The 20050-nt window shown below is 37.5% G+C and overlaps 1 protein-coding gene across 5 annotated transcripts in view; it reads right to left on the minus strand.

Moving 5' to 3' along the window:
- Positions 1 to 20050, minus strand: part of CRYBG3 (crystallin beta-gamma domain containing 3) — a 112178-nt gene that overhangs the window by 36750 nt on the left and 55378 nt on the right. For all 5 annotated transcript variants that reach the window (XR_009502952.1, XR_009502951.1, XM_059921321.1 and 2 more), the window contains exons 11-16: positions 18879 to 19012; positions 15293 to 15419; positions 7387 to 7529; positions 7155 to 7281; positions 6207 to 6239; positions 634 to 746 (exon numbers count right to left, since the gene is read on the minus strand). Coding sequence is in view for 3 of the 5 variants with exons in the window: in XM_059921321.1 (XP_059777304.1) it covers positions 634 to 746; positions 6207 to 6239; positions 7155 to 7281; positions 7387 to 7529; positions 15293 to 15419; positions 18879 to 19012 (677 nt within the window). In the remaining 2 variants the exon portion in view is untranslated. The remainder of the gene's footprint in view (positions 1 to 633; positions 747 to 6206; positions 6240 to 7154; positions 7282 to 7386; positions 7530 to 15292; positions 15420 to 18878; positions 19013 to 20050) is intronic.

The raw sequence follows: 20050 nt of genomic DNA on the forward strand, positions 1-20050 counted from the left end.
ACATATTATATACCACAATAAAAAATGATACATAGAATATATGTTAGAATATAAATTGAGAATCACATACAGTCTCATATACATGTGAGAAAGGTCCAGTACGTTGCCACAGTTGGAAGAATACAGAATTAAAAAAAAAAAAAAAAAAACGGCCCAACAATCCTGGGTCTGACATTTGGTGTGTGACCTTGGGAAACTAACTCTGAATCAGGGATCCTCATCTGTGAAATGGGGACAACGAATACTTTAAACAAACAAAAAGTTTTAAATTTTTTTTTTTAATTTAGGAGTAATATGTCTTATCTGGACAAAAATGTTAATTTTTATAGCATTCTATTATACTACACAGTAAACACACAATATAAACATTCAAAATATTTAGGAAATAATCTAAGATAACAATGAGAAAAAAACCCCCACCAAAATGCTCCCAAAGTTGGCTAATCAGCATTCTATTTCACAGTAGCTTGTAATACAAGCTGGGCAAAGATCATATAGGCAAATTAGCAGTTGACTAATGATTAAATATGTTTATTTCACTGTATACGCAAAAAATAAAGTTAAATCTCTGTAAATTTAAAAGAAATTTAGTGATGTAAACAATAGCAGAAATCATTCCATAAGCATACTTACCAACCCCGAAGAACTTTAAAAGAACATGGCGTGAATGATGAAGTCAAATCCGAAATTTCTTTGGCAAAATCTATACATTCACCTTGGAACCCTGGTTTACTGAATGCTTTGAGCTATAACAGCAACAACACAACAATTAAACAGAAAACAGTTGCTTGACACCATCACAAAGCAAATGAAAACCTTTTGTTTCATGTACTTATAAAAATTCAGCAAAATACTAGACTCGTGTTTTATTTATTAACAAGGAATCCATGTTAAGGATGACATTCTCCTTAAACTCACTTTTTTTCCCCTTACGTATTTGCCAGAAATGTCAAGATTTATTTATCATTTCCATCCATCTCTTGCATCAGATGCTGGGCACAGAGGCCTAGAAAATAATTCTACCTATAAGAGTAAATCAGAATCCCTCCTCTACTAAAATGTGGTCCTTGTCCATTGTATCAAGCAATTATTATCCCCTGTGGTGAGACTACATGTGTAAAATAAGAAGCAATTTAGTGCTAAACACGAAGGCGGTTTGGATTGGTATGAGGTGTGGTGGCTATGCCCTTTCTCTCCCCAAGCCTTCTTGATCCACAGTTAATAAGAGGGAGAAGGAGAAAGCACAAGCGCATGCCCGTAAATGAGCATGAGGGTGCCTGTGAGACCATAGCAGCAGATGGCAGAGAAGACATTAATGATGGGATTAGTGGAAGATTTATGGTGAAGAAAGAAAGATGTCTGTGCCGTATATTTCCGCTTACCTTAAGAGTACCTTAAATGCACAGCTTACAGCTTTATATAACTACATTTCTGCTTTAGTCCTTTTTTGTCAAGGAAAATTCATGAAGTCTCAACTATAATTCCCTTTAGACCAGAGATATAATAATCTGCAACACTAGTGGCCTTGGATCTCTAATAAGTATGCAAAAATGAATGAGGCCTAGAAATATTTCATAATACAGTGGAGACTTGAAATAACACGGCCCCCAGATCCACCCGGCACCAAGAGGCCTGCGTCGTAGCTAAGAGTGCATCATGATAATCATCTACAGCACCGCCCTCTCTCCTGCCACGGCTGTCACGGAGAACACGGCTTCTTTGAGCAGCTGATGTTCACCTTCATTTTCCCACGGGTCCTCTTAGAGACGGGTGGTCTCTGAGTTCTGAGGAATTGTTTCTTAGCTATCTCATCCTGCTCTGACCTTGCTAGGTCTGATATCAAAGCGAAGCCAAAACCAGAAAGCCGAGAGAACCCATTCCCCCTGACCAACCGGGGCTTGCACAATAAGATTTCCTAATGTGAAACGAGGCTGTGTTTGGAGCATTAAAACACCAAGGGACTCCCTGCCTTAAGGAAGCGTGATCCGTCAAGTTCCTACACCATGGTCCTTCGGTGGATACAGGGGATAGAAAGAAAAAGCAAGTCCAAAACAATACAAACCTCTGGAACGATTCATTCCCTGTATAAGAACAATTCTACATGTCCAGGCAAACTGCCCTGGATTCCTTGATAAGAGCATATATTTTAGTTAGTGGTTTTTCAGACTATGTTTTTTAACTTAAAGGTTTATAAAACATGAGGCTAAAAAGTAAATCGCATTTAACTCCCAAAAATGTGGAGTAATTTCTCCTACAGGCAAATATTATCTTTATTCACGATAAGAATCAGAAAAGGCACATGAGAACAGAGATCACGGCTGTCTGACTCACTACGTGTATTCCCAGTTTGTTGAATTAATTACATTCATATTGCTGAGCCTAAGATTTACACCTCAGTATTTCACCATGAAGTCGTGAAATGTCAAATCCTGGACAAGTGACGATGCAAGCGAATCATACTGCAGATGGTGTACGTAGCAGCCACCTATACTTTTCAGTCTCAGTCGTCACACCCAGAAGCACTAAAATTCACACACATACACACACTCACTCTGCCATAAAGTACTGTTTTGATTTGATGATTTAAAATACTCTTTACCCAAATTAAAAAAAAAAGGACTATTATATTGACCTGAGTTTATCTTTACCCCCCAAATGAGGTATGGTATTGATACACAGTTCACTCAAGATTTGTCCAACCCCAGAAAAGTTAACACCCCATTCCGAGTACCTTACAAATGCCTCAGAATAGAATAATTCTCATAATAATGTTCTCAGGATGGACCACCCGAAACCAACTCTGCACTTTCTAATTGTAATAATTAATCTGTGGTTTCTACCCTTGGTGAAATTAAGTGGCAGTGCCTTGGTGAAAATAAGTCTTGTGAAAAGCTAGCTGGGTGACTCACTATTTTGGTTTCCTTTCCAGGTTAATGGAGAATAAATGTACAAAACAACTCAGATAGGTGGCTTAGAACACAGATGAATAGTCAGATGAACAAGAAATGAGTGTATTTCGAACTATCCCCATTCCTCCGTGCCATGTGAGCATGGCTTAATCCCTACCAGCACCAAATGGAACTGTATGGAAGAAGAAAAAAACAACAGTGTATCACTGGTTTCCAAGGTGCCTTTTCACATATCTATCTTTTATCTTCTTTAGAACTACCCTTTGAAGCAGATATTATCACCCCTTTATGATGAAAATTTTGTAAAATCCTTTGTTTACTATGTACTTTTCATTTATGATATATAGAAATAGATGTAGTAGTTCTTCAATATGACAAACTAAAACCTCAAGAACTTAATTACTCAACAACAGTTGTGCTTTCTCAATTTATTTCACAATATCAGAAAAATTTTTGAACGTAATTTTATTTATCCCAATGCTAAAATAATTTCTCTGAGAAACATTCTATCCTGTCTAAACAAGACTTTCTGCAGCCCTTTGGACTTCCCTCAAATAAATGTACTGATTGTTAAACAAAGAGCAGTTTTGTTTCCACTCTTCCATTACATCACATTGTCTCATAATGCAGTGCTATGTAGTTTTCACATCAATTACATATTCTATAATAATTTTACTTCCCTGTTTACTCATAGAAGGCTTTCTTTACATAGGTAAGTACTACCTTCCTGAGTATTTCTGGTCTCTGGATTCTATAAAAATGATCTGGTCGTAGTACCAAAAAAATGTTTTCCTCTACTACTCTTAAATCTTACTGATATTTGACTAAAACTATTGTTTTCTTATCCTCCATACATGATAACAGTAACCACCACTGTTAAAGATCCTGTGATCGCTCTAAAATTCAATTTGGCTGAATTATCCAATAGAAGAAAATATTCAGTTGCTTTTTCTCAGCTAGAATCATGTATAAAATGGAACAGAGGCTCGGTACTTAAAGAAATCCAAACTTCTAATTATATTTGCAAATGGACTTTTAAAAGATTCCAGGAAAGAAAGGTCCTTGGTGGGTCAAAGTGGGGAACTGGTTAGAATTTCTAGAGAATGGATGCCTGACTGCAGCCTCTCTGGAAACGAAACTCACTTTTGTAAGATCTAATCTAGTGAGATTTCTGATATTCAGGACTTGCTAAAAGAGAGAGATGAGGACATTATGAACATAATCCACATTCTGTTTGTTTTCTGTTTTGTTTGGGAAAAAATAAAAACAAAAATAAAATGCCAGCTGCTAACTATGAAGAACTCTATAATGATCCTGTCATTGTATCAAATATTGGGAGTTGGCAATCAGACTTGGTGATCAATCTTCAGCCACAGGAAAAAATAATCTTCTCAATAAAAGGTGGTGTTGTGTGTCCCCAAAAAAGACATATATCATCATAATATGCTTACACATCAGCAATAATATTTTTATTAGCACAACTCTCATGCTATATATTAATTTCTACACACGTATATCTTCTGGCTTTTCCCTTCTTAGGTTGCTTGAGGTTTCCTTTCAAATCACCAGCACACAAGAATTCCCTCTCTGACTTTAACTTGAGATGTAACTTCCTCCTTATACCTTAGATAGGGAAATTAACTACCCCATATGAACACAGCTTCTGCATTGTCAACCTGACTGTCACAACTACTTGCGAAGGAGAAGATACCTTCTAGTTACTGAATGGAACCAGACTATCAGCCAAGATCTGTTTGTTTTTATTTGGGCAAGTGAAAACAAGCAAAACTTTCTGAAAATTTGGTCCAATGGAAATAATAAGGGCTTCAGTACTGGGTAAACTAAGGAGGCTTTGTCTGCATGTTACCAAATATCCAGCTGTCATACACTAGTCAGAGACCTGTATTTCACAGGGCAGTGGCTGAGCTGTATTGAGAAAAATAAGCAGGGCCAACTTCACTGGGTGTTTGCTGCTGCTTACTTTCTCTTCAAGTTGGATTGTAAATACTATAAAGAAAATCCTCTGAGCAATCTGCCCCAAACAAGGAAGTTCATAAGAAAGAACAGGGATGTAGGAGGGGGAGAAACAGAGCTTAAAAGAATGTGATTTTTTTATCTGCACTTAAAACTCAGAGAATGTGCAGTTTGGAATTACCCCACTTTACCTCTTTATCTACTCATGTTGTGTTGATTCATGTGAAAAAGTGCTTTGAAAGTCCACAGTAGGAGTTTTCTAAGATTCAAAATAAAGATCTGGCAGGAAGTGTCTCCAGAACAGCAACTGAGTTATAGTCAGAGAGGAAATGTTCCCAATAGGCCTGAGCTAATCGGAAAATAATAAAACCTGGAAGCATTGTGAACAGAATCACAGTTAAACTAAGCTGATTTGAAATATATAAACACTGACGTGAACACGAAAAACATACACAGAGAAAAAGATTCAGTGTTATGGAAAACTAGCAAATTTCAAATATTTAAAATTAATCATTGTATTTGGTTTTCTGAAGAAATTTTTCTAAATTTGTTATTTAAAATGAGACAGAGGAAGCACTGTAACTCATCCCCTTTCTTTTATGGTTGTACTGCTCATATCGTGATATACCTTTCTTTGACATAAAATCTTGGAATTAGATACTAAAAAAATGCCTCTTTTGCTACTTCTAGCTGGGTGAAATGACGCTTACTTAAATTCTAAATCTTTGCTTTCTCATTAATAAATGGGAATAAATCCTGACCTCACAGAGTTATTAGAAGCACTAAATAAGCACAATTTCTAGCCCTCAATGGATAATAAACAAACATTTAGGCTCCAGAGTATTACCCAATCCTTCAAACCATTAACACACTAGAAATAAAGGAGCAGGGTTGCAGTTTTGTCAGTGCTTTTAAGAAATATGGGATTTAGGTATTAGAAATACATTTACATAACAAGCATGCCATTTCTCCATGGTAAGTCTGCTCCTCCACAGACAGCATCACGTACTGTGCTGAATATGAATGTGACACTGAGGAATGGATGGGCAACAGGAAAGAAGGAGTGGCAGAGGTTCAAAACGAACCCAAAGTGGTCAGTGCTGAAGCTCTAGTAGGAGAAAAAGAAAGGAACCGTGACAAATCCAGGCCAATATGACAAGTAACAAAGACGGGCATTCTTGTGCTCACAGGTTCCTAGGACGATAGAAACTGCCCTGCCATACAGACCCATTATCTGAGGGAAAGGGACAGACTTGAGAGAAAGGGCATACGTTTTTAGTAAACAATTTAACAATGATAAGTTAAGAATATTTTTAAACATACCAAATGTGGAGGCTCATTTATCCCAAGTGGTTCCTGAAACATACATTAAAACATTTTAAAAATTATAATCATATAATCACAGTTGTCTTTGAAAGTGCTGAAAATCTCCTTTGAAAAATGAAAAAATATATGGTCTGACCAATTTACTAGGTTCCTTGAACTGGTTAGGACCCTCAAATAACCTACGAAATTAGCTTATAATAATTTTAATGTTTATTACTAATTCATTTTGAGTCATATTATAGCTAGAAGAAAAATGTGCCCCAATAGTCCATTAGAAAGATAGAGTCTGAACTTGCCAACATTCTCTTTCCCATCACTGTCTCCTGGGCACCCTATTGTGCTGCAGTGTTTGTTATTGACCACACTGGCCACACTCTTTCATAACTTCGTAATTTTGCACATGAGGAGATGATTCCCTCTTGGTGAGCTGCCTTTTCTCTGCCCCACTTCCCTTCCTGGCAAAATTGCTTTTATCCTCTAAGACATCACTCAATGCATCCTCTTCTTGAGGAGAGGCATGGTCCCAGCTCGCCAGACTCTCCATTCTCCCTTCCCCTGGTCCCTCAGCACTGCCTACACACTTCATCTTCTCACTAGTCATACCATAAGCAATTGTGCATATGCCTGTCTTCTCTAAGAGACTGAGACAGGGCAGTCTTATTCATCTTTCATCTCCAGTGATCAGTCCTGTCTGACACAGCAAAGGCACTAAATAAATGCTACTGAATGAATGAACTGATCAAATTACAGAGGCCCTAATCATCGAGGTGCTAATGCCATCTACGAGCTCTCTATGGAATCTGCAGAAATCCATATGCTGTTGCATTTTCTCTATAGATACATACAAAATAACCCAACAGCTCCACTTTATAAAAGCCTGTTCCATGTGTTCAATTGTATGCCATTACATGCCACTGGCATTGGTTATGTTCACGTTTAACTCACCAGTTGGATAGGTCGTATTGACATGATTATATTATTTGATCCTCCCCAGTCAAAAAAGCATTTGTATTTCCCTTTCTCTAAAATGTATTGTTCTCCACAGAAGAACTTCTGCTGGTAGGCAACCCATCTAGCAAGATAAAAAGTAAAAAGAACTGAGGTGACACAGAATCGAGTAACCAATAATTTTAAACACCAAAGAAGCTCTAGGTTCTCAGAATAGGAGACAACTTACACGCCACTTTTAACGTGAATGGATCTTGTTTCACTGCCAAAACCCATTTCTTCTAAGTCAGAAATTTCCTGATTTGTAATGTCAATAAACTTCCCACTTTCTAGATCAGATTCAAACAGTGTGATAGAAGATTCTATGAAATTCTAAAAGGAGGAAGAGGAAAGTTTAAGAGAACAATGATATTTTGTTTTAGGGATTGCTGTATTTTAGCAATTTTCACATACTTGTGGGATAATTTTCACACAAATAAATCCAGGAAGAATTTTAAATGGCACTGAAAACAATTTTAATAGTCACTACTCCTATATACTTTAAAGAAAAACATAAGTCTGAATTTGCTTTAATCAGGAAAACACATTTTTATGAAATTGGAAATTAGCCAACAGTTAGTAAATTGCCAGGACTTACAGACTATCATATATAACACTAATTGTAAAGGAAACTAAAGTCTCACTTGTGCCTAAAAAGCAAAAGCCATATGAACCAGAAAGTAAACACACAATGTACTGTGGGCATTGTGGGAGAGGATTTTATGAGCTTAAATGTAACAGAAAAAATAAAATCTGCTTGACAAAAAAATTGTTTTTTAAAAATTAAAATCAGAGGATATCTCCGTATAGTCAGACGGCATATTTAAAACAAAAATAACAGAAAAATTCTAAGACCCAACTTGACAATCAGCAAAAGGCACCCATAATTCACAAAAAAGATTAATGTTAAAAACAAACAAATGTATAATTTCACTAGTAAAAATAAAGAAATTAAAATTAAAACAGATACAATTTCACTTTTTAAGTTAAGAAAGATCTAAAAACCCAGTTTTACCAGGGAACATTCCTGGTGGAAATATAAATTTTACAGCTACTTTAGAAAATAATTTAGATATATATTTAAAAGACTGAAATTGTTTACATTCTTTGAGTCTGAAATTCCTTTTTTCTTAAGTTTCCTAAAACTAAATGATAGCCAATTTATATGCAAAGATGAATTATTTATCATAGTGAAAAGCTGTAAAAAGTGTAAATGTCCAAAAGATTTACAAACATAAACCTTTATGCATCCACTGCTTGATGGAATAAATACAACTAAGCAGAGTTTTTAACAAGCTAACAGTTAAAAATTATATCATACACTTACTACTGGCCAGGAGCTTTACATGCCTTATTTCCAATGTGATTATATTACTATCACTCCCATTTTACAGCTAACAAAATTGAGTAATTTGCCTGATACAACACAGCTACTGAGTGGCAGAGATTGAATTTGAGTCCAAATCTGTCTACTTGTCTACTCTAAACTCTTAATCACCATCAGATATAAATGTAAGGATGAAACAGTAGGACAAAAACGAAAACTTACAAACTTGGTAAGATTACAAGTTCTCAAAAAACCCCCAACTTCCATCAAAAAGAGACTAGAAGAAAAAAAAGAAAACACCAAGAGTGGTTATCTTTGGGTCCAGAAGTTGAACAATTTTACCCTATATATTTTTCAAAAGTTTATAATATGTATATTTTTAAATGGAAAATACAGAATGCATTAAAAAATGAAAAAAAACAAAACAAAAGGGACTTCCCTGGTGGTCCAGTGGCTAAAACTTTGCACTCCCAATGCAGGGGGCCCCGGTTCAATCCCTGGTCAGGGAACTAGATCCTGCATGCCCCAACTAAAAGATTCCCACGTGCCGCAGCTAAAGATCCCGCGTGCTGTAACTAAAGACCTGGCACGGCCAAGTAAATAAATAAGTAAATTTTTTTTTTAAAAAACCAAAAAACAAAGACTCTTCCTTTCTGCCTACTATTTCATTGTTTGTAACTCAAGTCTTAGACCTATGGAAAAAAGTTATCAGCTTCTATACATCTCAAACACTATCAAATTTCTCATTATGATTATTATTATTATAAATATTATCTAAGATTTCTAGTATAACCATTCATTTTACATGAACAAGCAAAACAGTGTCCAATAAAAACAAAGCACCTATGAGGAGAGAAAGAAAACACATTTAAAAAAATTCTCTTGCCGTTACAACTTGTCAAGTTTGAAGGATTTAAAAACTGCTGACAAAGCTGGGTCAAATTTCATTTGAAACTTTAAAAGATAAAGGCTTTTTACCAGAAATTTTAATTATAAAATAATTTCTAACCCATATTCGTGTTCTCAGTTCCTCCTTGAGAGTAAACATGTGGAAGCTGAGAACACCTGTCACCTTCATTACTTTCTCATGGTTCTTAAAAAAACGGGAGCAGGGTGGATTTACTCTTCATGACTCCCACCATCCCTCATTTTATTAATAGAACACTTTTCAAAACACTTGCACTTGTTATCTCTTTTGAGCTCCCTTAAACCCTTATTTTACATACATATGTGTACATATACACATATATATATACATATACGTGCACATATACACATAGATGTCTATATCTATCTTGTTACAGATATAGATCTGCCATTTTCCAGATACAAATCTAGAATATACATATATTAAATCAAGGCTTCAACATCCTAGAAGAGATTTGCCTTAAGGTCTCCAGGACAAGCCTCCCCAATGACATTTTACAGCCTGGGCGCCACATCAACAAACCTGGTTATATTGACAACATAAACTTCCATCATCCAAGGAACATGAACATGCCTCCGTTTCTTGCAACCTGAAAGTGTGTAAATAGCTCCAGGCGGCTGTGAGAATACAATGCGATAATGATAACTGAAGGCGCCCATCTGGGTCCTGGTCAGGAATTGGTATCAACAGCCACCGACCAAGTCAGGCCCAATGACAATGGGCAGGTCTTCAGCAGCTCTCACACATGGACCCCTCCTCCCCTACTCTGGTGATTCTGGAACGCTGCATCTCTGCTTTTATCTCCTCTGCCCCTACAACTGTTCTCTACTCCCTGTTAGGGTTGTAGGAATTGAGTGGGATAAGTTGACATAAACCGTGGGTCACTGCGTCACGTTGGAGTGAAACGGGACAAAGACAAAGATAATCACAGATATGTGCACATGTGCTGTGATTGTGCCTTTTCATTGAGAAATCACTTGTGTTATGGTGTCATGGACTTTACTTGAGCACTGATTTGCACAAACCCTACTGTGTGGGTCGTGGGAGAGTGGCAGCAGTGAGGAGGGTGAGCTGGGAAGCAGGCTGAAGGCCCAGGCCATTTGGTAATGATGCAGCCGGGAGCTGAGCAGAGGAGGAGGGACCCACTGTCACAGGACCCAGTGCCAAGTACAAGTGCTGGCAGCACATGGGTTCACAAATAAATTTACTCATGTGGCTTGAGTTTGTGTCCTTCCTACTCTGGCTACCAGAGATGTGGCCAAGGGCCACAGGAGACTCCTAAGTGACATTGTTCTCTTTCTTAATCTCCTGCTTTTGTTTATTCATGCCTTGTAGCTTCTGCCTTCCATCTTTTTCTAAGTATGTTTCTGAGCCAGGCTTCTGGCTTTGACCCTCTCTGCATTTTTCACTCAAACCTACCAAATATATAATATCTGATCCAGTTGACTAGTTGCCATCAATATGGTGTCCCTGCTGGTCAGAGCTCTTAACTCCAAGCCAAATCCAGTCATCTGGGACTAAATCTCAAGGGTCACATGTAAAAAGTATGGGATAAAATATGCAAGAAAACAAAAACAAAAAAACAAAACTTCTAACTGCCTTGCTCATGAGGTGACTGCAACAGGACACAAGTCCTGTGAGGTTACTAGGTTACTGTCATTCCAACTATAAGCACAATTACATAATACTTAAATTTATTAAATAACTTTGAAAGTCACACAGATTTAAGTGGAGCTCTGTTGCTCCAGAAGGATGAATAATGATGGAACAACCTCAAATCTGTACTCCATTTTATATTTTTAAAGCACTTAAATCCAATGAAAAATCTGGGTAGTCTAATATGGCCTCAGGTACAGTACTCCCCACTGTTAGAGCAAGCTAACGAGCCATTGCTTCAGGACCAAAAATAAGTCTTAAGGATCAGTAATTTGATTATTCTTAAATTCCATAAAATCCTTCAGCTCATTGGGCCCTGGAACTCTTACGCTACAACCCCCTGGGGTGGGCAGAGTAATACGAGACACCAGCGGAGATCTGGTGTATCCATTAATTTAGGAGACATAACAGTGTCTGCTGCATACCACCTGGTTTCAGAGATCTAAAAAGAGGCCCCAAGTCTGAAAATCATAACAAAAGCAAATCCAAAAGTTAGGCTAGTATGAAACTGAGGAAAAACAAGCATCCCAAGAAAGTTTTATAGAGGAAGCCAAGGAATAAAAATTCCTTCTTTAATCCCTGGAGTCTAAATACTGCTATATTCCTTCTGGTCCTTTTCGCTTTAGAAAATAATCAACTCCAAGTCAATATATCTGCTTGACTCATTTGGAATTAGAAACACATTTCTGGTTGTCCTCTCCAAAGCAATCCATGACGCAGATCACATTATCCCGAAGGAACATATCCAGGATCTGACCTTCGTAGATCCAGAGTGTTCCAGAGCCAGGACGTTAGAAGACTGCATTGTGTTATGCAACTTTTCTATCTGTCCTCTGTTTATTTTCTATTATTTCAGCTTAGATCTTAAATGCAGTGCTTCACTCTTCCCAGGTTAGCGACCTCTGAGAGTCTACATGGGGAAAAGATGTCTCACATCAACTCTGCCTGCTAATCACATACGTTGGCATAGGTGACAACCCCAAGAGCTTTAAATCCTATTTCTAACAATACTGTATCATATACTTAAAATTTTCAGAGGATAGATCTTATGTTGTGTCTTATAGCACAAAAAAATTAATAATAATTATAAAGAGGGCACAAGGAAACTGAGAGGAGATGGATATGTCTATGGCCTTGATGGTAGTGATGGTTTCATGGGTGTATACTTATCCCCAAACTCCTCAGTTGTATACAAAAAATATGTACAGCTTTTTACATGTCAATCTTACCTCAATAAAGTGGTTTTTAAAAAAAGAACTCCTCCCCAATTATATGCTATACCTGGAGAGTGTAAAATATTTCATATGAAAACATTTTCGTGAACATAAATTTAAATTATAAATAATCTGAAAATTATGTAAATAATTATTTATTATACATGTGTATTAGTCTGCAGAGTAACTATATATTTATAGCTACAAATGCAATGCTAATAATCCTTTGGCTGAATGAGAGTCCAGCTTTCTACTCTTGAAGTGTTTAAATTTTTTACTCTAATCATTCAAACAAAGGAAAATGGGTAATATGACATGGGCTCTAGAGTAAGACAGACTTGCCCCTCAAATCACAGCTCTACAGTCGGGCACAGTACCGAACATCTTAGATCCTCAGTTTCTGTATCTATAATATGGGAATCGTGAGTCTCTATCTCTTCATTTTTGTGAAGATTAAGTGCAAGTATGCATGTAAAGCCATTAATAAGTACCTGAAAATGTTAGGATTATTATAATGAGGATTATGCTAACATCTTTACAAGGTAAACTAGTCCTAATTTTTTTTTTTTTTTTGGTTGTGTTGGGTCTTCGTTGCTGCGCGTGGGCTTTCTCTAGCTGCGGCGAGCAGGGGCTACTCTTCGTCATGGTGCGTGGGCTTCTCATTGCGGTGGCTTCTCTTGTTGTGGAGCACGGGCTCTAGGGGCGCAGGCTTCAACAGTTGTGGCTCATGGGCCTAGTTGCTCCGCGGCATGTGGGATCTTCCCAGACCAGGGCTCGAACCCGTGTCCCCTCCATTGGCAGGCAGATTCTTAACCACTGCGCCACCAGGGAAGCCCCATAGTCCTAATTTTTTAAAAATCTAATTTAAAAAGATTTTCTTTGAAGGAAAGTCTTACTTATTCGTACAAAAACTGTGTCATCATTTTTGTAAATACCCAAAACTTTTGTTTGCAGAGGTAATTGACATGCCAATCTCTGCTAATTTTTCCAATGTATTTTATCAGACTGTCTATATCAAATATCTCCTAAATTTTTAGCTACATAGTTATACAGTATGTTTTATTTTTACATTTTCTACTATTGGGAGAGTTCAACTAGTGAAATCTTGGGGTTTTGGTTTTTGTTTTAGTCACGGTCATCTTTGGAAGATACCATCATATTCACTGCTGAACACTTCTAGGAGCAACACTTCCACCCAACTCTTTTTTTTAAATCAGGAGGGAAAATTTTAAAAATTACTCAATACTTGGTGGAAGATGCTTTGCATCACAACCCTTAGCTTCCTCAACGCATGTGGTCACAATGACCTAAAAGAAAAAAAAGGCTGTATCGTGTTTTGTCTGGCTTGCCTTTTAGTGCTCAAGTAAGGAGTAGCTATGTAGAGAAAACCCGTGGCCCTTGTACATTAGAATTGTGAACGAAATACCTCAAAAGCTATCTATCCATTGCTCATGCAAACTCAGTGCCCAATCTTCAGTGGACTGTGCTACATTTCTTTTCGGTAGAACCGGTTTCCAACTCACTTTCTTACTAACAAGGATCATTCATGGGAAAAAAAAAACAGCTCTCCTGTTCCCTGTGCTTCTTCTCTCCCATTCGGGCTCCTCATGCCCGACCAGGTGAGGGTTTGCAACAGTGGTGTTGGTGGCCCCCGGCAGACAGAAACTTAAGGAACAGAGCACATAACCCCTGTGCTCATGCAAAGCCCACGTGGACCCAATAATCACCCTTCACTTCATTATCAATTCCTTCTAAAGGAGGCTTTGGAGGCTATGCCAGATAGTTTAGAGTTTATATGGGTAAAGATTATTTTGGAAATACACTGCAGTGGTATAACTCCTGAACTATGAGAAAACATGCCCCTCTGAACACACTAAAAAAGTCTCCAGAGCTGGTCAGAAAAATGAGCAACATTTGATAAGCCCTGAGATCCTGCAGAACTCTCTAACATCTATCTCCTCTTCCCTGTGCCTTTATCAGCTTCCGCCTGGAGTCCTGGAACATTCTAGACCTCCAGCCTCCAGGCTTACTTACCTTCTTCACCTCATGCCAAGAAGGTCAAGAAAAAAAGTGTGAACTCCTCAACATGGCACATAAAGCCCTTCGTTATCTGGCTCTGGATTCATCTTCCCAAAGTTCTGCCTAATATCCTGATTTTGCTGCATTTCCAGAACACACCAGGTTCACTGACACGAGGGTTTCTCAACCTCAGCACTATTAGCATTTTAGGCTGATGATTCTTTGTTGTGGGGGGCTGTTCAGTGAACTGCAGGAGTTTAGCAGCTTCCCTGGCCTCTACCCGTTAGATGTCAGGAGCATGCCATACCACCCCCCACCCCAGAGTCATAACAGTCCAAAATGTCTCCAGACACTGCCAAATGCCCCCTAGGTAAGATCACCCCCAGCTAAGAATCACTGGCTTACATCCTTGCCTTTTTATATGTTAACCTCTTGCTAAAACACCAGTCTTTCCTCTTCACCCTGTCCCAAAGTTTCTTCACTTGGCTAACTCTCAAACTTGAAATTTCAACTCAGCTGCCCTCTTTTCCTCTCTACTTCCAAGGGGAAGTACTTGACCTTTCTCTGGGTATCCTGAGTACTTTGTGCTTAATCCAGTCGTAGTCAAACAATAGCAAACATTTATATAGGTGCTATCTACCCTATCAGACTGCCTGCTCTGCGAAGCCAGGGACTGAGTCTCTGGCCACCATATCTCCAGCACCTGACACAATACATCTAACAAAGCAGGTGGTCAAAAACGATTATGAAATCAATGGATGAAAACTAAACATAAATATTCTATATTAATCATGGCAGTTAAGAAAGGCATGCAAGCCACATAAGCCATTCAGTTTAATGCTCTCAGGTATTAGAAACATTTTATAATCTTATGTTCTACCAGAGGTCATATCCAGTTTTCATGGAAAGCTAAAAAAAAAATAGAAAATTAAGAACAAAGAGGCTAACTCACAGCTTGTAAGTACCGGAAAGACAAGATGGAACCACTTAACGCCCCACAGGCACTACTGTCTTCAAAATCTCCTTCTTCAAGCAAGAATTGCTGGCCTTTAAAATGTTCTTTTTCATAGGCAACCCACCTAGAAATACAGAGGACATCCAATTGAGTCATTAATAAAACTGCAGTCAAGAAAGCAAGAGAGAAAATCATAATAAATCACCTACTTGCACATCACCATATTTTAAAAAGCAACACATTTATTTTGCTACCATTTACAAAGACAAACAAATGGTGTATGCCTCATGGATCAATAGTTTTTATAGTTTGGAGGCTTTTCCCAACAAAAGGTTAACTGTTGTAGAATTGCAATAGAGGAACTCTCATTAAATGTTTGTGGCATGACCCGATACCACATCTCAACGTGGTTGGAGAATAGTTTGCCGAGTAAAAAATAATGGAAAGCACAAATAGCCAATGAGAAATATTGCAAGCCCACACTGAGATTCAAAGATAATCAGTCTTATTTTTCTGATTAAGCCCTGTTGGAACCACAGAATGATTACTATATTAAATATTTATTTAGGGTTTAAATCAAAGGAACCTGTTACCAGCTTCAGATCTGAAACACATTACAGGTGGGTTTAGCAAGCAAGAACTGGGAAATGCGACTGGGCTGGTATTAGCCCTTGTGGCCTAAATATATACAAAGACTTCTATAAATATGTATGGGTAGGAAATGTTGCTCCCACTAGTTTATCAGTGGTGATAATGGAAACTGGAAGCACTGTGGCAGTCTTTCCAGGGACACAGGTTTCTTGACTTCTAAAATTATCAGTACAGAACACTGATAAACACCGTTAGTCATTAGTCCTCCAGGAAACTTACCTTTATTTGGAGCGATCCACAGTAGCTAACGCAATGTGGGCATAGATGGTTCAAAACACACGTTGACCTGCTTAAATCTGCCTTCAGCTGGCACTGTGTAACTAGAGTGGGACCCCCTCCAATGGGGCAGATTTCAAGGGTGACTATTTTGGGCTCCTGAGTTGGGGACCTCTGAATTCTGGAGCTTGACAAAATGAAGCCAGGTAGGGCTGACTACGATTATTTTGGGAAGATACAAAAAATATTCCAAAGAACCGTTTTCATAGGGTACAAAAATAACAGTGGCCACTCAGTGATCATGAACCTGTCTCCAATTTCCTTAGTGCATATGGCAGGGAAAGGGTCCACATGAGTTGGAAAAAACATTTTATACATCTTCGTTAATTTGTAATATATAAAGAAACTAACATTATTTTATCCTTAAACTATTATGTGAAAATAAATTTCACAAGAGAACTTTCAAATTCTAAGTTTATATAAATGTGGCTATTTGAAACATGTTTTTAATACACCTGAATGGGAAAAATAATATAAGATATAGAAGATCTAATATCAAAGGACAGATCAGTAATTATTACATAGTGACAGTTCAAAAATCTTCTGCCCAGCTTTTCTCAATAGATTAAGTTTTGATTAGTATTCAATTTATATATCTATCTGGGATATTTAAAAATAGATGTTACCTGAGAAAAATTAAGACACATCAACCTCACTTTCCCTAGATTCCTCGAGACAAGACAGAGGTGAGGAAGAGTTCCTATTACTTACAGATAAAGTTCAGAAGTTAAAAGTGAAAATAATGAAACAAAACAAAAAAATAGTAGAAATAGTGAAAAAATAACGAAGTCAGCTGTTCATCTTTAAATTAGGACATCACATTTTTCTCCTGCAGGTGTCATATAAAAAATGAAAGTGTGTATACTGTTTTACCAGCCATAATATTTTGAGATTTTTATAAAATAACTGCAAATACACTTAGAAAATAACAATGCAAATCACTATATAGTTAATGATAAAACCATTCAGATCCTAAAGGAAAGAAAAGGCAAAAAATATTTTATAGCAGGATTAACAAGAAGCATGTGTGTCCACAGACCAGAGAACACTATAACTAAATACAACACAATAAAAATTTGTTTATCTAAAAGAGATGTGTTTTTCAAGCCTCTAATAAATTTTTAAAATTCAAAGATAAGGAATTAGCTGATTACTAATATGTCAGACTGAGACAGGCTGGAACCTGGGACCCTTTGCTGCAGTGCTGTGATGCTTGCACCTGAACAAATCTCTCCTGGAGCAACAAAATGCAAAGAAACCCTATGGCACTAAAAATAACTGAGTACATGTGCAGTTGGGGCAAATTCTGGACAAAAGATACAAAGAGACCAAAAAACCCACTGCCACTTTTGAAGTGCCTGGAGCAAAGGCAGGGGGCTGGGGAGCAAAGGCAGGGTACTGCCCATGCCCCTTGCACACAACACCACCTAAGGGGTGGGCAAACTACCTAAGCCACCCCTCCGGCTCGACCCCTGGACACACCCTTACCCTCACCCCATATAAGGAACAAGCTCACCACCCACTCAGGGAGTGAGCAAGCAAGGGAATCTGTTGTTTGTTCTCTCTCCCCGCTGCTACAGCGGGGCCCCAGTGAAGCCTTGCCTGAATTTCTTGTCTGCCTCGTATTGATTAAAGAGGCCAAGAACGCTGGTCGGTAACAAGACCAATTATGGACATGACCTACATATCTAACACACTGCATACCCTCTTATATTTCCATTTTGGCTAGTGTGGCCACTGTTTGATTTATTGTCAGAAATTGCAAAGGTTAAGTCTCTAAATGTAGACCCTTGACTGATCTTAAACAAGTTATTTAACTTCTATGAATAAAATATTTGAGTAGCATCTTTTGCTAGAATAGCATGAACAAGTTATATGATGTTATTACTGCAAATAATAAGAGATATCGATGTTTAAATTAAAATAAACCATCATTCCAAACAATCCAACCTATCAACAGAGAGACTAACACAATGTGTCTGAAGGAATCCTAGCACTGAGTTGACAATGGCAAATAAGCTATGAGGAAGGCTTCTTCTCTATGGTTTTACCTGCCAGGATACAAATACAGAGGCACATCCCAGGTGCAGTCATAGATTTTCTGGGGTTCTTGCCCCAGTAACTGCCAACTGACACTGGGATAGTAGCATGATGGTTACACTTGGGTTTGTACTTAGAAGTTCTTAGGGAGCTTTCTTAAAACAATGCAGGGCCAGAGGAGAACCAGTGTCAAGAATCCTTGACTTTGTAAACACACAATCCAGGCTACTTCTTTAATGAGGGAGGACTCACTGCCAAGATCCTCAGCACAGAAAGTCAACTAAGGTAGAATAGGGGGTAAAAATTGGGGCTCTCATTCATGTGCACAATCTGTCAAAAAATAATTTTATCTTGCAATTCTTATATTCTATATTGTGTTTAGAAATACTGTTTAAGTTTTAGACACTGTTTTCTTCACTTAATCCATCTCAAAATCTCTAATACTAACAAGAGTTCACAGGAAGCTGTCAGTAACTAGTATTTTTTATTTCCTACATTTCAGAAGGGATGTATATTTTTAGACTAAGGTAGGTTATTTTTGCTCTGCTTAGCACATTTTTTGTGCTGATCTTCAAAAATGGACAACTGAATCACATATTGAAAATATAACACTCACACTCCACCGATGACACGAATTGATCCAATTCCATGAAAGTCTACATCATTTTTTAAAAAATTAGGGACAGAATCTACATGTTCACTAAACTCTTTGGCCTGTCCAAGGAAGTGAGGTTTTTCATAAATAATAACCTGAAAAATATGAAAGAAAATTACTTAGCATGCTCATATTTTAGAATAGATACATACTGATTTACTTAAGTGACACTAAAGGCCACAACCTGAATTAAGGGCCACTGTCCATTTTCTTAATACATAGTCAAAATATAGCACACTGTCTGACATTCACAAGGAATATGTGAGTCTTTACCATCATAAAGCTAAAACATCTTGATAATATGTTTCTCTCGTATCACTATACTCAAGTATGATTACATTGTTCTAGTTACCCAAATCCTAGGACCATCTCATGGAGTAAACTGTCTTATAACTTGTTCTTGAATTATCTTTCTACGTTTTTCTCTCTGTTCAAAATCTGATACAGACCTGCCTTACATTTATTTAATTTCCTCTATAAGAAATAAAAACTCTCTAGAGGTTCCAGGGCATAATGACAAATTATCTACTGGTTTGAGAAAACATGCTGTTTCTTGTAGCACTGCTTGTATGGTCACTACTAATCATTGAGAAGAATTAGATATGCAAATTCCTGAATTTAAATATAAAACTTCCTAAAAGTTTGAAATGATTGAAAGAATTTTGGTATTTTTCTTGGATATTTGGTTCAAACGGGGAAGGAGGGAATGTAGTAGGAAACAGATTTCTAGCATTTCATTTACTTCAAACTTGGATTGGTACAAGTACTTCTCTTCTACCATTCTGATGCTCTTTACTTCCCAAACACAAGCTGCCCTTAGTACAGGAAAGTGAGAAGAGTGGTAACAGCGCTCATCTATTCACACTCTTACCACCTGGTCCTATTTATGGCTAATGGCATAATTTGTGTACAATTGGCAAATAAGACCCATGCTTAGACACACTGAACCAGCAAGTTATAGCTTCTTTATTAAAAAAAAAAAAAACCTGAGAACATTACACAGACTGAAAAAAATATGTAGTACTGCTCCTGCTGTTTTCTACGTATTAAATTTTCAGTGTTTATTGGAAGTGATGAAGTATTATTTGGGTTTAATACATGCTACATCTGCTGAACACATTCAAACTAAGTAA

This window comes from Balaenoptera ricei, chromosome 4, assembly GCF_028023285.1.
Source record: "Balaenoptera ricei isolate mBalRic1 chromosome 4, mBalRic1.hap2, whole genome shotgun sequence".
Taxonomy (NCBI): Eukaryota; Metazoa; Chordata; class Mammalia; order Artiodactyla; family Balaenopteridae; genus Balaenoptera; species Balaenoptera ricei.